The sequence below is a fragment of the Streptopelia decaocto genome, assembly GCF_964273445.1.
Source record: "Streptopelia decaocto genome assembly, chromosome: Z".
NCBI classification, from domain to species: domain Eukaryota; kingdom Metazoa; phylum Chordata; class Aves; order Columbiformes; family Columbidae; genus Streptopelia; species Streptopelia decaocto.
In genome coordinates this window covers 61,275,392-61,292,656 of record NC_138657.1, presented here as the reverse complement: position 1 = coordinate 61,292,656, position 17,265 = coordinate 61,275,392, and the positions used below count along the sequence as shown (strand labels likewise).

Below are 17,265 nucleotides of genomic sequence, written 5' to 3'. Positions count from 1 at the left end.
CAGGGTGGAGCAGAGGGACAGAATCACCTCCCTCGACCTGCTGGACACGCTCATTTGATGCAGCCCAAGATACTATTGGTCTTCTGGGCTGCAAGTGCACGTTGCTGACTCATGTCCAGTCTTTCATCCACCAGTACCCCCAGGTCCTTCTCCACAGGGCTGCTCTCAATCCCTTCATCCCCCCACCCAGGTGCAGGACCTCGCACTTGGCCTTGTTCAACATAGGGAAGTTCTTGTGGGCCCAAGTCCCTCTGAATGATATAGTTAGTGTATGTAGGAATACATCAATTTATGGTTATAATTTCTGTGTATATAAGTATTTATTTCTGTGAAAACTTAAATTTTTGTGTTTAGATGTGGGTATCCAACTTCAAGAACCTTTTTAAAAATCTTGGATCCAAAATTAGAGCAATTATGTAAAATTAATATATGGAATTCTTGCTTTCCAGCAGATGCTACTAAGTAGTTGATCTTCTGTAAGCAGTTGCTTTTACAAAGCTGTAGGCATGCAGTTGTTCTGGGGACACTTTTTGAGGAAGATGGTTTTTCTGATATTTTATTTGAAACATTGGAAATATTAATGAAGATTTTCTTTATTTTCTAGGTGGTCTTTTAAGTTCCAAAGCAAAACGTGCCAAGTGTTCAACCCACAAGCAAAGAGTTATAGTGATGTTGTATAACAAAGTTTGTGACATTGTCAACAGCTTGTCAGAATTGCTGGAGATACAGCTTCTTACTGATACAACTATTCTTCAGGTATGTTTTATCAGAAGAATTTCTGTCTGAGAATGTTTGCTTTTTTTTTCCCAGAAAGAATGTGAATTATGTTTGTCTCAGTGACATGAAGTATGAAGTCAGTACGAACTTTGGAATTATTAACATCAGAGTGACTAGTTTGTTCTATAGTATAGCAGCAAGAGAACATTTTGATATTCAAATCTTTAATGGCTTTGCTTGTACCTGATTGTATTCAAATGTAGAGTCATAGAGTCATTTAGTTTGGAAAACACCTTTAAGATCATCAAGTCCAAGCATTAATATAACGCTGCCAAGTCCACCACTAGGCCTTGTCCCTAAGCACCACATCTACACATCTTTTAAATAACTCCAGGGATGGTGATGCCACCACTTTTCTGGGCAGCCTGCTTCCATGCCTGACAGCCCTTTCCGTTAAGTTTTTCCTAATATCCAATCTAAATTCTCCAACTTGGCACAACTTGAGGTCATTTCTTCTTGTCCTATCACTTGCTACTTGGCAGAAGAGACCAACACCCTCCATGCTACAACCTCCATTCAGGGAGTTGTAGACAGTAATAAGGTCTCCCCTCAGCCTCCTTTTCTCCAGACTAAACAGCCCCAGTTCCCTCAGGTACTCGTCATGAGTCTTGTTCTCTAATATCCTTTAATAACTTTATTTGCAAATGATGTGAAGTAATAAATCTTGTTAAATACCTGCTGAATGAGTAACCTACTTGTGAAACTGCCTACATTTCTGTTAGTCAAATACACTTACAATAATTTCTTTCCATTGATAGGTATCATCTATGGGAATAACACCTTTCTTTGTAGAAAACGTCAGTGAACTACAGTTGTGTGCCATCAAATTAGTGACTGCAGTAAGTACTTTTTAATTTGAGGTTTCGTGCTCTTGCACTTCTGAGAGTTACTAGGGCATTCACATAGGATGTATTTTCTCTCTGGTGGAGAATTGGAGTTTAGAACTAATGTTATTATTACATGTTTTATAGTTTGATATCATAATCTAGGAACAGTATTAAATCTACCTGGGCTGCCCTTGTCTGCAGAGCACTCTATAGGAAGTAATATTCTATTTAAGCAAGGAACTTCTTAGTTTTGATTATGTTGTTTAAAGTGTAAACACAAACCCCTTGCTCTTACCTATCCTTTCTTGTCTTAATAAATCTTAGCAATGTGGTTTTCCTTATTTGCTATGTTAAGATTTTAATTTATGCAATGGAATAAAGTATAGAACTAGTAGAATCATAGAATCACAGGATGGTTTGGGACATTAAAAACCATCTGGTTCCAGCCTCCATGCCACGGGCAGGAGCACCTTCCACTAGACCAGATTGCTCAAAGCCTCATCCAGCCTAGCCTTGAACACTTCCAGGGATGGGGCATCCACAGCTTCTCTTGGCTGCCTGTTCCAGTGCCTCAACACCCTCATGATGAAGAATTTCTTCTGTATATCTAATCTAAATCTTCCCTCTTTCAGATTAAAGCCATTGCCCCTTGTCCTATCACTACATGCCCTTGTAAAAAGTCGCTTTACAACTTTCTTGTAGGTCTTGTAGGTATTGAAAGGTGGCTATAAGGTCTCACTAGAGCCATCTCTTCCCCAGACTGAACAACCCCAACTCAACCTTTGTAGGAGAGGTGCTCCAGCCCTCTGATCATCTTTGTGGCCCTCCTTTGGACTTGCTCCAACAGGTCCATGTCCCTTTTATGTTTAGGGCTCCAGAGCTGGATGTGGTACTGCAGGTGGGGTTTCACCAGAGCAGATTAGAGAGGTAGAATCACCTCCTTCAGCCTGCTGGCCACTCTGCTTTTGTTGCAGCCCAAGACACGTTTGGCCTTCTGGGCTGCAAGCGCACATTGCTGGCTCATGTTTAGCTTCTCAACAGCCAACGCCCCCAAGCCTTTCTTGTCAGGGCTGCTCTCAACCCATTCTCTACCCAGCCTGTATTTGTGCATAAATAGCATATGTCTTTGTAATAAATTATTTTCCTACTTGGGATTGCACAAGTAGGATACTTCTGTGTAACGGAATAAATTATTCTCAGAAGAAGTGTCAGTGTGAAAAATTCACAGGTGAGGTAAAATATTATTTCAGGAAAAATGCAGTGCAACAGAGATGTGCTTGTTCCACTGAGAGTTTTCTGTTTGTATGGATGAAATACTCCAGTATTCTGCCTGAACGAAACGGGGGGGCAAACTCTACAGTCCTAATCCTGTAAACTGAAAGAATATGTCATGTCAGGCAAACACTAAAGCTCAGGATATGAAGTAAAACAGATTTCTCAAGTGTGCTCTACAACCATACGTTTGTTCACGGAATTTGTGTTACCACAGAGTTTTGCTCTGTACTGAAAGTTTCGTATTACACCATTTGACTTTCTTCTACAATGTACTCTACCATTGACAGGAATTTTTAAAACCTAAGGGATTTTAAGAGCTGTTACACATTTATGTTATTTGAAAATGTTTAGAAATCTATATTTTTAAGAGTTTCTATGTTTTTATAAAGAAATGCTTGCTTTGAAAAGACAACGTAATATATTAAAAAACAAGATGTGCATTAATTTATATTTATTTGTCATGCAAAGTTTGTCTTTGTATATAATTTTCGACAATATATTTAACAAGTGGTATTTTATAAAACAATAAGTAATTTTTTAACAATCCTGTAACTCTTAAATAGGTGTTCTCCAGGTATGAAAAACATAGGCAGTTAATACTAGAAGAAATTTTCACTTCCCTTGCAAGGCTACCGACTAGCAAGAGGAGTCTGAGAAACTTCAGGTAATTTCTGAAATAGATAATAACTCCTAGACAGTATTATTTACAGTTAGGTAGTTGTGGGATTTTAGGATTCAATATTAACTACTTCTCATCTGCAGTTCCACAAGCTGTGCATTATTAGAGGTTGATATTTCAAAACAGTGAGATCAGAACTGCCTGACAAATGTTTTGTACTAGTCACTGGTTTTATGCTATCATATTTGTGCCTCCTTACAAAAGTAATTGAAAGATCTTATTATTTGTCTCACTAAGGACGTAAATGAGTGTAATGTTAGTGTGCATTCAGAGATTTTTTTTTTTCCAATTGTTGTTTCTGTTTGTATGGAGTTACATAATTTCTTTGTTGCTAAAGCTCAATAGGAAAATTCTGACTTAATTTCTTTGAGGCCACACACAGAACACTCTTCGCAGGAAGGAAATCAATCTAATATCCCATTGAATTAGTTTCATTTAGGAACTACTCTGTTTAACTGTTTTTGAAGATTCCAGGGTGGATGAACAGGAAATATCCAGGAAAAGAAATATACTGAAACTTCAAAGTTGAATTCGGTGACCCCAGTATTAACATGACTGCTTGTTCCTATTATTTTCTGTTGTTTTAGTTATAGACACAGAGGGATCTAGCAAATAGGAAGGTGGTAAGAATAGGAGCATAAATGGTATATATGCTTTTTGCATTAGGAGCTGTGTCACAAGGAAGTCACTATCTCAAGGCAACAATGACTGTACTGTTCATAAAGCCTTAACTCCGCTCTGGTAAAGGGCATTTTGTAACTGGCTACAGTCATGAAGGGTATGGCTTACACAAAATTTGATATTAAAGGTTTTTCTCTCAAAAAGTAGTCAAAGATAACTTCACAAAGATAATAATTACTATCTGTTTTATGTGACCTTAGTACTTTGATAATTTGGGGAGGATGACATCAGGGTTTACCACCTGGGTAACAGTAACAGGGTAACAATAGGTGATGTTCGTGTATCTGTCAGTAGTAAATACCACAATGTTGCTCAAGTTATATAATTTGGAAGGGGAGAAACGTGGAGTGTGTTCATACTGGTCTTACTAAATTAAAGATACAATTAAGATACACTTACACATTTGCATGCTGAAGTTCATAGTGTTGTCATGCTACCTCATACTGTCATAGGTATAACTCTTGTAGGAGTCAGTCCAGGTCATGGTCACTATCTGTTTGAAAGTCCTGCACATTTCACATACATTTAATAATCTATAACTAATAAATTATTAGGGAAACGGTCTGGTGTAATTTTTTTTTTTGTGTTACATTTGAAAAGGATGTGGCATTATGGGCTTCACATGTTCTGATAGCTTATCTGTGATCTGTTTCAGTTCATTTCTTCTGCTTGAGAATAACACTGCTTTTGTTAGACCAAATCTTACACTGCATAAGAGAGAAGCAAAGGACTAGATAACTGTTTAGAATACAGATCTCTAGTTGTGGTAATAATTTTAGAAAGGTATCATATAGGACCAAAACTTTTTGGTTTCTCTTGTCTTTTTTGTTTAGTTTTTGTGTTAATGCTGTCTTTCCTATTCACAGGTTAAACAGTAGTGACACCGATGGAGAGCCTATGTATATTCAGATGGTAACAGCACTAGTTCTGCAGCTTATTCAGTGTGTGGTGCACCTACCAACAGCAGAAAAAGATTCTCATTCAGAGGAGGAATCAAATAAAAAAGTAAGAATTTTTTTTTAAATGCCATACATTTTGTTTTTAATGTAGGAATCAGTCTGTGTGTTTGTAGGTATAGTATTGTATTATGGTACTCTAATAATCAAACATAGTTTTATGTCTGCTGTAATTATCTGATGCATGAGAAATGTTGATCTGGAAATCATATTCCTGTGATAAATGTATCTTGTTATTTTTAGGTGGATCAAGATGTGCTTATTACTAACTCATATGAAACAGCCATGAGAACAGCACAAAACTTCCTTTCTATTTTCCTTAAGAAGTAAGTACAGTTGCATTCTTTAGCATATTGATGAAACCAACTCCAAATAAAGTCTGTCATATCTTAAGACAAAACTAACTTCTTCACAATGCTAAATACCTACTCATAAAGTTATTTGTTACGTGTACTTCGTAGATACCTGGAAGAGCTACCCATCTGGACAAAAAATTTTACGAAACAGAAGCTTTGTGGGGAGTTTTTTAGATATTTAAGATCCTTTTATTAAGGGTCTCTTACTCATCTGAAGTCTGGAAGAGGAGGCTGAGTAAATATTTAAGCAATGAAACCATATTTATTCGGTCATAAGAATAACCAAGATATTTTTAAAAATCTAAAAATGACTTCCATTTAGCTTAGGAATGTCAATAGCTCAACAGAGGAAAAAAAATATAGTATACCTGAATAACCAAAGGATTTCTAAAAATAAGTCCTGAGGTTTTTATTGTGTTAATTTTTACTCTTGGCTATTTAATAGTCATCTAGGAATTTCTCTCCATACTTCTGGTATCATTAGAGTTATATGAACACCATATAAAAATGAAATGCTATCAGGTATGGTGTGGGGATTTGGTGGGGGGGGGGGGTGTTGTTGTTTTTGATTGGTTGGTTGTTTTTTACATTCTGGTTTTAACCTTTGTGGGGCATAATACTGAGACATCACTGTCAGATAAATCAGGCTAATCTTCAGGAATATAGATACAACACCTCCTAAATACCTCACTCCAGCATGAGCTTTAGAATTTTACCGTGTTAAAGTAGACTTAAAGCAATAAATGCAAAAAACGTAGGAAAAAAAATCTGCTATCAGGAATTATCTGCTTTATTTGCAGTGCAACTGTTTAAATTATTTCTCCATAAATTAACAAAACAATTTTTCTGCTAATATTTCAGATACATTTTTAGACTTGCATAAAACAGTTTTTCTGATTAAACATAGGATTGCTTCTCTTTATGTTAGAAGAAAGCTTTAAATGACTCTTAAATTAGCTTACAAAATGCATTTTTCTTTTAAACAGATGTGGCAGTAAACAAGGGGAAGAAGATTACAGGCCACTGTTTGAGAACTTCATTCAAGATCTTCTTTCCACAGTCAATAAGCCAGAATGGCCAGCTGCAGAGTTGCTACTTAGCTTATTAGGAAGGCTGTTGGTAAGGGATTCTTGTTTTTAACAAATCGTATTTATTTAGTTGTTATTATAATAAGACCTGTTTATTTCAACTGAACTTACTACAGGAATGCTTTCTGATTGTTGACACAAATGTAGGATTTAAGGATTTTCTTACCTGTGTCACTATTACATAATATGTAGATAATGAGATTTGAGTTAGAGGGTCATTGATGTGGATCTTTTTAGAGGTCGTCTGTATATGGTTCGTCATGGAAGTCCACTTTGACTATTCCATGACATTTTCAACCTGAAAAAGTGCCATTGTATAGCATCAAATAAGTGTAGATATTCATTTGGAGTAAACTCAGACTAATAGCTGTAATTATTTATGTTAAGTATCTTCTCTGGAGTATTCCTTTAGTGCAGAACCTGAAAACAATTAAGTGGTTTGGTTTTTTACTAATAATAGGATTTACTTACATTTTACAGAATGTGAATATTTTTGTTAACATGTTTTTGAGAGTTGCTCTTCAGTATTACATTATAATTAACACAGTAATTTGAGCTGTTTCTTGGAAAAATATTTTATGATCCCGTTCCTGGTAAAATGTAGCTTTCTTTGTACTTGTGTGAATAATGGAAAAGTTACATTACTGCGCTTAAACTCTGTGTTATTGCAAAGGGTATCTTCTGTACTATTTGTGCAGTTTTTATGAAAATACATATTTAAAAAACTAACAGGCATACTCGGGAGGAGGAGAGATAGAGACCCAGTAAAGGGAGAAACATTAATGTAAATAGCATATCTGTGATGGAATAGGAAATTACATTATTTTATACAGCATGGCATTAGGTGGAATTTTTAATAAGGTCAAACAATGTTTTGTGAGAAGAATCCCAAATGCATAAATAAATATTTGGCTTTAACAGTTAATTCTGTTTTTCTTAGGTTCATCAGTTCAGTAACAAATCTACAGAAATGGCATTAAGAGTTGCATCACTTGACTATCTTGGAACTGTAGCAGCAAGACTGAGGAAAGATGCTGTCACCAGCAAAATGGATCAAGGTTCTATAGCCAGAATCCTCAAACAGGTGTGTAAGAGATCACATGCCAGCTGGATTGAAATGTATCCACACAAATACTTGAAAATTTTAAATAAGTTTGAAAAACTGGCCTTGTGGAGAATCAGTCTTCATTGTTCAGATTTCTGAAGCAAATATACTCAGTTTCTAAGTATCACATTTGTTAGCTCATCTTCATTGCACCATCTCTATAGTGACTGTATGAAGTGGTTAATTACAGTGGTTAAGTGAGTTTTCTTGTGACAATACAGAGGAAATAACAGAGCAACAGTTGGGTTCTGTCTTAAGTGACCTTAAAAATATATAGGTATGTGTATTTTCAAAGGGATATCTGAGCTTCTGGCATTCATGTACAGATGTAGAGAGTTAAACTATTAGACCTGTAAGATTAGATCCTTTTGGATGCTGTAACATTAGCAGCTGCAAGGACCTAAGGATATCTATATATAACCTGTACATGGGGAGAAGTACATTGTCTAATGATCATGTACAAGATCATTGTTTGATCAGGATATACATGGAATCACAGAGGTGCAGGGCTTTGCACTTGGCCATCTTGAACCTCATTAAGTTCATATGGGCACACTTCTCGATCTTGTCAAAGTCTTTCTGAATGGGATCCAGCCCCTCAGGTGTGTCACTTGCACCATTCAGCTTGGTGTCATCTGCACTCGATGCACTGTGTCATTGATGAAGATACTAAACAGTACTTCCCTTGTCCCCTAATGTAGTCACTCCATCACAGAAGGCCACTGGGTTGGTCAGGCAGGACTTGCCCTTGGTGAAGCTCTTACTGATTGTCTTGAATCACCTCCCTGTATTTCGTGGTGTGCCTTAAATAAGTATGGGAAATATATATTTCCTTATATATTTCCTATTAAATAACCTTCTGGAAAAAATACGTTCTGTTTTTAAAATTCATATAGTTTAGATATTGCAAATCTGATATATAGTCTCTGCCACTAGTGTTCACATGAGTATTTCATATCTAATGTTTTTTGTGCATCTTAAAAGTACTTCACAGGAAAATCAATATTGCCCTGTTCTGCAGATAGGCTTTATGCAGTAGGTGACATTTTTTAATAAATGTGTGTTTGTTCAGAAGCTTTTTGACTGATAGAAACTTAGTTGAATCTCAAAGAGCATGATTCTTCAGTGCTGGAGCTCTGGTGGTTTTGGGAACAACCTCTTCTAAGTTCTTTTTTAGTTCATGCACACTTGCTGCATTTTCTTTGTATTGGCGCTCTATCCCTGAAAACAGTTACACCAAATATTTTTACAAAGGGATAAGTTATTTTTATTTCTTTGATGATTCCCATACCTTTTTATTGCTGTTTCCTATTTCTTTTTATTTTGCTTTTTTACCTTTTATCACTTGTTCACCTGAGAAAACACTGTTTCGGTATTGGCGAGAGAGCTAACAGTGACTTGTATTGGTTAAACTTTGTGTCAGTCTGCTAAGTGTGTTTTCAGCCCTTCTTTTTTCCTCTCTGAAAGAAGGTCTTCATACCAAGGCCATAGAATGAGGAAGCAGTCTTATCCTGGCCTTTACCTTTTTTATACTTTAAAGCCACAGTCTATTTTAGTCCCTATGCAGTTTATAATGAATTGTTGAAAAATTGTTAATGTTCTGCAATTATCAAATCTACTGCTATCAGTGTATTTTGTATGTGGACGTTCAGATTTTTACATTATAATTACTACTGTGCAATTTAGTTTTTATATAACTCTTTTTCAACTTCTGACAGGTTTCAGGAGGAGAAGATGAAATTCAACAGCTGCAAAAGGCTTTACTAGATTATCTGGATGTGAACACAGAAACTGATGCATCTTTAGTGGTAAATTTCAGCTTTCTATTGTCAAGTGTATATAAAAACTATTTCAGTACCATGTACTGAATAAAATAATTTTCAGTTATGCATATTAGTGCTTCAGTTAAATTCACACTCTAACATATACTTTTGGCTCAATCTCCTTATAAATCTGTTAATTTTCATTTTTTGATCTGTTGTTTTTGTTTTCTTTGCATCCTGCTATACTTCTCCAGTTTTCTCGGAAGTTTTATATAGCTCAGTGGTTCCGCGATACAACTATGGAGACAGAGAAAGCAATTAAATCTCAGAAGGATGAGGATTCATCTGAAGGAACTCATCATGCAAAAGATGTTGAGACCACAGGACAAATCATGCATAGAGCAGAAAGTCGCAAAAAGTTCCTTCGGAGCATCATTAAAACTGTTCCATCACAGTTTGGTGCATTTAAGTATGTTTCAGTACCACTTATTTCTTTATTAGCCATACATTTGATGTTTTAAATAAAACATGTCCTTATTAACGTATGTAATTTGTTGCAGGATGAATTCTGATACTGTGGATTATGAAGATGCATGTTTGATTGTTCGCTACTTGGCCTCTATGAGGCCGTTTGCCCAGAGCTTCGATATTTATTTGACACAGGTAAACTGTGCCAGAAGTCTTAGAACAGTGAAACACAGTTGCTTTCTGATTCTAAACACTTTTGCAGTAGTGTGCAATATCTGTTCATTGTTGAGCACAGGTATTTAGCAGCCCATGATAGTACCCCACGCTTTTTGTATTCTGAATTGACAACATGAGTAATTATGTTTCTTGTATGCATTTCATATGACATACTCTACTTACATTATTTTACTTGTCCATGTATGTGTATGGCAAAATCATTATAATTAGATGTATATGGTAAGAGAATAGTTACAAAATGTTGAAATCACTTTCACAGTTTCTGTAAAATGTGTGCATTGGGTAATACTAACTCATGGAACTCACTTGATTTGAAAATAGAAGCCATGCTGGTTAGTTGCTTGCAGTGCATGTTACTATTACTTTGGAAGCTGTTGTTTGACCAGTGTTGTTTCTTCACTTTTTCTGAGAGTAGAACACTAATATGTTGCATGGTGACATGCTTAACTCCAATAGTAAAGTTGTGTTACTTCTAATTGATCTGCATACAGAGCCATTCCTAAAGTTAGAATGCCCAAATCCAGCTCTCCTGTTAAAAGAAAAATGGTGAAAGCCGTAACTGAATGAAGAAGGTAGTTTAAAATGAAGGGACTTAACATGAACATAAGGACCCTGTAAAAATCCTGTAGGAAATCCTAGTAAATATTTATGCTGAGTTATGAGTGCCATGCATGCACCTTTTTACTGTCTGAGAAGATATATTCTATTTTTAGTAGACAGATATACTTATTTTATTTAAATTGTTTTCATGTTATTTTGCTACAGTTTTGCCTGTTAAACATTGTTTGCTACCTTCCCAAAGTAACTGAATCTTTTTGTTCTCTTAAATAGATTCTGCGTGTACTTGGTGAAAATGCAATTGCTGTTCGAACAAAAGCCATGAAGTGTTTGTCTGAGGTTGTTGCTGTAGACCCCAGTATTCTAGCCAGGGTAAAAAATGAAATATCCATCATGCACATATGTTCTTATGTCATGCTTAAAATAAATCTTCATTTCTTATTTTGAATCTCTGTTTTATTTGTTCTTTTTTAGCTGGATATGCAACGAGGTGTTCATGGACGGTTAATGGATAATTCCACTAGTGTACGAGAAGCAGCTGTAGAGCTTCTTGGCAGATTTGTGCTCTGTCGTCCTCAGCTTGCTGAGCAGTATTATGACATGCTGATTGAAAGAATATTGGTACGGTGACTTGTGGTATTTATGATAAAATATGTGGCATTGGAAAATTTGCCATCAACTGAATTTACTTGTTTAATAATATTGAATGATGACCCCAAGACTAAATTACATCTTACTGTTTTAATGGAGAACTCATGTTTTGATGGAACACTTATTTCCAGTGGGGCCTTGTTACATCAAAAGGTGAACATGTATAGAAAGTTGTACTGCATCAGAACCGGGATTATATTCCTTTTGATTCCATTATTAAGGCACAAATGAGGTGAAATGAGGAATTTCACCACATCTATGAAGTCTGAAGCAATGTGTCACTGATGGCAGTTCAGTAGTGTTGGTGATGAAGAGCAGTAATCTAAAGTTTCTGTTTGTAATCCAAAAGGAAAAGAAAAAAGGATAAAACTACTTTGCTTTTCCGTGCTATTTTTGGTGTTTTAAAAGGCTTCTTATCAGAGCCTTTGTACAAAAAGTGGGTTTTGTGTGGGCATTCAGATAAAGTACAATGTTAATTTAGCTGTAAGATAGCACTAGCTCCTAACAGCCGTGTCAGTTTTTTAGTCTAATACTAGTCATTTGCTGTAGTTACATGATCAAACATGTTTGTGAAGGGTTTTAGAGATAATTAGCCTCTCGTGCATATGAGCATGCGTAAAGCAATTCATCCTGAGATTCCGATTCAACAGGTTTTGAATAAGGTATATAAAGCTCCTCATCCATCTAGGAAAGTATTTGTTGCACGTATCTATCCATAATGTTTATCAAAGCGCTTGCAGTATTACAGTCCAGATCTACAAACAATCTTTTGTTTTCTAATGAAGTGGCTAAAGCATCATCACATCTATCTTGTAAGATCTCAGTTTAACAGGTGGAATTACATATTTGCAACATCTTGAACTCTTAGATGTGAGGGTATAAATGGAGGAAAGCACTTCAGCATTCTGGGGCCTCTGATAGAATTGCTGTTAACCTTTTGTAAAAAGGCACTCCAGAATATTTTAGATGCCTTTTCTAAGTAAACTTTGGAAGTCAGATTGGGTGGTCTTCAAATATTAATTCATATAATGCATAAATTAATTCCTACGGCTGATCTGTTTAAAGAGTGTGTTTTGTTTTTTTTTTTCTTCACAGGATACTGGTATCAGTGTCAGAAAAAGAGTCATAAAGATACTTAGGGATATCTGCATTGAACAACCAACATTTCCCAAAATTACAGAGATGTGCGTCAAGATGATCCGGAGAGTCAATGATGAAGAAGGCATTAAGGTAAAATGAAATATATCTTTCAGGATTTCAATTATCATTATTTTAGTGTTTTTATTTTTTGACCAAAAAAGGTATTGCATTGCTTCTATTCACTTTTACTTTTTGAGAGCAAGTATGTTAGCTTTCTGAAATGCTCTTTAACTTCTTTTTATTTCTTTTTCTTCTCTATTTTCCTGAAGTTCTTACTGAGTATCAGGACATTTTTAAAAGTTATTTTCTAGAGTTGTTTTTCCTTCATGCAGTTGTTGTTTCTGATACTTCTATTTTCTAAAAAGTAACATTGGCATATAAAACTTCTTTCTGCAAAGAAAATAAACTTTAAGTCAAAATTAAGTATTTGATGTTAGTATATGCCAGATTTGTAAGATCTGCATATAAAATATATAAAGTATTTATCTGTGCTGATTTTGCATTAATTCTGAATGCTCAGTGAATCAGTTATTCCCCCTGAAATGTTACTTGCTTGTTCATACTGTAGTCTTTGCGCAATGTGTATGCAGAAGAGCACAGAACTCAGATTATTTGTTAAATCAGAAACCTGACAATGATGGCTTTGTTTGATTTGGCAAAATAATTTTAAAATTTTGGTGTAATTAAGAACACACCTGTAATAATTTTTTATCACACTTTCACTGGTATTTGAAGTCTGCAGCTTTAAAGCTGCAGCGTATATTTTTACTACTTGAGGTACAGAGATGCCAAGTAGCTTTCTGAGAAGACTGTTAATCAAGAAGTAGATGAACAGCTGGATGCAAGGTTCTGCTGTCAAAGGAAGATGACGTTCTCTCTCCCCCTTCCCTTTGCCTTTCTAACAGTGTGAGAACAAATTAGGCATTATCTTCAATGAATGAGGAGAGCTTCTTACAATCATATGCCTTATAAGTAATATAGGAATAATTTTGTTCACTTTCATTCAATTCCATTTTTTCCATCATCCAAAAACATAGGAAGGGAATGTACTTCCTACATTTGAGTAGAGAGGCTTGGCTTTTCTCTCTTGCACACCTTGTCACAGTTGTTTTCAAAACTCCAGAGTAACCTACCATTGCTGCTATTTCTGCTGTAGAAATCATAAACTTGTGCTCAGTCTCAGGGTGCTGTGTTTTCCTGAGGAATGCAAATCAATGCAGGAAGGTGGTAACTCCATTTTCTGTAGCACAAGTTCCAAGTGGTCCTTTTGCTGAAGATTGCTTAGATCTCAGCTTAGCAGTAGAACTGTGTCTGTCTTAGATAACATTTGCTACGACAGTCTGAATTAAGTTGAATAATTGCCTACAAAATGGCATGTATAATCAACAAATCTATTGTATGGATGTATTAGAAATAATACCTATATGCCAAGATAAGTTATGTATTTCTGCTAATATATTTTTTTTTTTCCTTCAGAAATTAGTAAATGAGACATTCCAGAAGCTCTGGTTTACTCCAACTCCACACCATGACAAGGAAGCAATGACAAGGAAAATACTAAACATCACTGATGTGGTATGTTTTAATGAATTTGAGTTAGGTTGTGTACAAAATTTGATTATGTTTTTAGTATCTTTGAAATATTGTCTGGTTTTTTAAAGTACAGTGGTTTAATTGTCAGATGGTTTTCTTTTTATATCTGCTGGCATTTAATATGTGCCAAAAATATTCATGTGATGGAACAGGCTGTAGGAAACTTTAAATGCTCACTAATCTGCTGGCAATGATAACTGAGGCCACACTATATTCAGGCTGGATTAAAGACTTGTTTGGTTAAAACACAACAAATTTCTATTACGTTTCACATTTTTCCAGGAAATGCTAGTAGCAGCATATAGTTGAGCCTAACTTAAGTAGTTGTCACTTAAAGGAACATTTTTCTTAAACAACTGATAACGTTAATTTTGAAAGGTTAATAAGCTGTTTTAACAAATACAGGATCATGTTCTCACTTGATATAAACCAGTATCTGCATAATTGTCTGCAGTTTTTAGGAGCAGCAAATTAAATAGCATGTCTCCAAAATAACAAAATCTATCTCAGATAAACTGTTTTAACTTGTAATGAAAATGTGTTGTGTAAAATCACAGTGCCGAGAAGGTGTTTTAATATCAATTATACCAAGATTTAAGTATCAAATAAAGTACTCATTTCACTAAAGTACTCATTTCACTACTTAAACTTATGGGTTTAAACTTCATCCTGCTTTTCAATATTTTTACAAAATGGTAGTCCAGCTTGTGTTTTTCCAGACTGAGAAGTCAGTTGATTTGACTTCAGCTTAACTTTCAGTTCTCCTGCCAATTCCACTTTGGAGCACCTGTGAGCTGTTCCTGACATATGATACCAGTGAAGGCTTTGTTTATATGCAAATATATATACATACACACACATGTTCATTTTTAATATGTCAGGCTTATATTTGTGCTTTAACGTAAGCAAAATGTTCTATGATCTCAAGTAAAATGTGTAGGCCTTGTGTTGTATAGAATAAGAATTCTGAAGTCATTTAAATGGTGAGAAATATTTTTCAAATGCAGAAGACAGTTTTGTATGTCCAAAGAGATAAAATCATTGTACTGAATGAATATGAATATATATCTATACCTGTTTACTGGTCTTTTAAAATGTCATCTGTATTTAAGAAATTTTCCTTCAGATACGTTTTTTTATTAACCAGTTTATTCTCGAAAATACTCCTAGGTTGCGGCTTGTAGAGATACAGGGTATGATTGGTTTGAACAGCTTCTTCAAAATGTAAGTAATGAATTTTGAATGTATGATAGAATTTAAACATATCTACAGGACTACAAAAGCAATCCTTTACAGTGGACAAATTCAATTCATGCTCTTTAAATACTGACCTTTTTTTAATCTTCATTGATGCAATTTTTTCTCCAACAGTTTCTGTCTTTCCGTATGATCTGTTTTAAGAATGCTTCACTTCTTGGTTATGGGAAGGGTTTTGGTTGGTTGGTTTTAATTTCATAGTCTTCTCAATAATGACAGAACATGAAGTCCACAGCTAAGATACTTAATTCTGAACTGAAGCATCTAGTGTAGTGTAGAATTTTTTTTTTTAAATGATAAGCGTGTTTCACAACCAATGTGTTTGTTACGGGGTTTATATAAGAAGTGAATCTTCAGAGTATAGGTTGCTTCTATAGTATACTTTGTTTTTTCTAAGAATTGAGCTTGCTTTGTCTTTATCTCTTAGCCTATGTTGTTATTCTGCTTTACCTCTTGTATGCACTGGTTAATTTTTAAGCGAAAAACCCTTGTGATTTTACTTTAGCCTGGAGTGCCATGAAAATAGGTAGCCAAGTAAACTAGAGCTTCGTAAAGCCTGTGCTGAAGAAAAGGCTATAGTATGGTCTCAGTCCTTCTTAGGTATTAAAGGATCTTCATGGACACAATTTCAGTACCTGAAGTCATACAGAAAGCAGCTAACTGATGAAAATGTTCATAAAACTATGTTTCATGTTCATCTGATTTTTTTTTTCTTAGTGTCAAAAACAACATTACTTTTGAATTTGCTCTTTTTTTCCTAAACATTTCAAAAAAACCTTCTAAATGCTATTAGTTACTGCTGGCAAGTATGACTATGTTATTGGTTTTGGCATTATTTCATTAAGCACAAAGTTAGCTCTCTTAATACTAAATCATTTTCTATTTCATCTGCTACAGCTGTTGAAGTCAGAAGAGGATGCCTCATATAAACCTGTGAAGAAAGCCTGTACTCAACTTGTTGACAATTTGGTTGAGCACATTCTTAAATATGAGGAATCTTTATCAGGTAATATTATTTACAACCCCTTACCCAAACTCCTTTGAATTTTGTATGATACTGTAACAGTGGTTGTTCACATTACTACCAGGAGAAGTTACTGTTACAGAATTCCTGTCACAAAACTGATGCTAGTGCATTACTGCTTTTGAGATCATTGTGAACTTTTGAGAACTCTATAATAATAAAGCTTCCATAATTGTCACTAGCTAACCACAGATAACAAAACTAGTTTTAATGTAGCTTGTTCAAACTTTTAGATCACTAAAACCAAAACAAACAGGCAGGTTTTATTCAAATTAGTATGTTCTACAGTTGTAATATAAATCATTGACTGGAGCAGTGTCCTGTGTAAGTAGTTTAAAAGCTAGTGATGTCTTCAAAGCATTGCTTCTTATTTCACATATTTTGTAGTCATATACAAATATTGACATTATGTTCTCATCTCTAATCTAATAAGAATATTCTGTATTGATTTTGAAATATATGAAAAAGATATTCATATGGTGCTTAAGCCATGTCTTTTTAATTGCTCAAATATTACTTTGTTTTAATATCCTTTTTATGTTTTCTAATTTCTTACAGATTCTGACAACAAAGGTGTGAATTCTGGTCGCTTGGTTGCTTGCATAACCACTTTGTTCTTATTCAGCAAAATCAGGCCCCAGCTAATGGTCAAACATGCCATGACCATGCAGCCATACCTGACCACTAAATGTAGTGTAAGTAAAGAAATTTTTTTTTCCCTCTATAATTAAGCATGGAAGTGAATGGCTGTCTTGTATACTTGATGAAATTGAAGGTGGGAAAAGAAAAATTAAAATTGTGGGTTTATTTTGTGGGCATCATGGCTTCTG

The 17,265-nt window shown here is 35.0% G+C and overlaps 1 protein-coding gene across 5 annotated transcripts in view; it reads left to right on the top strand.

Annotated features, from left to right (window-relative positions):
- Positions 1-17,265, top strand: part of NIPBL (NIPBL cohesin loading factor) — a 150,462-nt gene that overhangs the window by 122,030 nt on the left and 11,167 nt on the right. For all 5 annotated transcript variants that reach the window (XM_082074258.1, XM_082074256.1, XM_082074260.1 and 2 more), the window contains 17 exons: positions 605-756; positions 1,536-1,616; positions 3,443-3,543; positions 5,106-5,244; positions 5,439-5,521; positions 6,538-6,670; positions 7,580-7,723; positions 9,463-9,552; positions 9,762-9,976; positions 10,068-10,170; positions 11,044-11,142; positions 11,245-11,391; positions 12,517-12,651; positions 14,038-14,136; positions 15,325-15,378; positions 16,309-16,417; positions 16,994-17,130. In XM_082074258.1, coding sequence (XP_081930384.1) covers positions 605-756; positions 1,536-1,616; positions 3,443-3,543; positions 5,106-5,244; positions 5,439-5,521; positions 6,538-6,670; positions 7,580-7,723; positions 9,463-9,552; positions 9,762-9,976; positions 10,068-10,170; positions 11,044-11,142; positions 11,245-11,391; positions 12,517-12,651; positions 14,038-14,136; positions 15,325-15,378; positions 16,309-16,417; positions 16,994-17,130 — 2,021 coding nt within the window. The remainder of the gene's footprint in view (positions 1-604; positions 757-1,535; positions 1,617-3,442; positions 3,544-5,105; positions 5,245-5,438; positions 5,522-6,537; positions 6,671-7,579; positions 7,724-9,462; positions 9,553-9,761; positions 9,977-10,067; positions 10,171-11,043; positions 11,143-11,244; positions 11,392-12,516; positions 12,652-14,037; positions 14,137-15,324; positions 15,379-16,308; positions 16,418-16,993; positions 17,131-17,265) is intronic.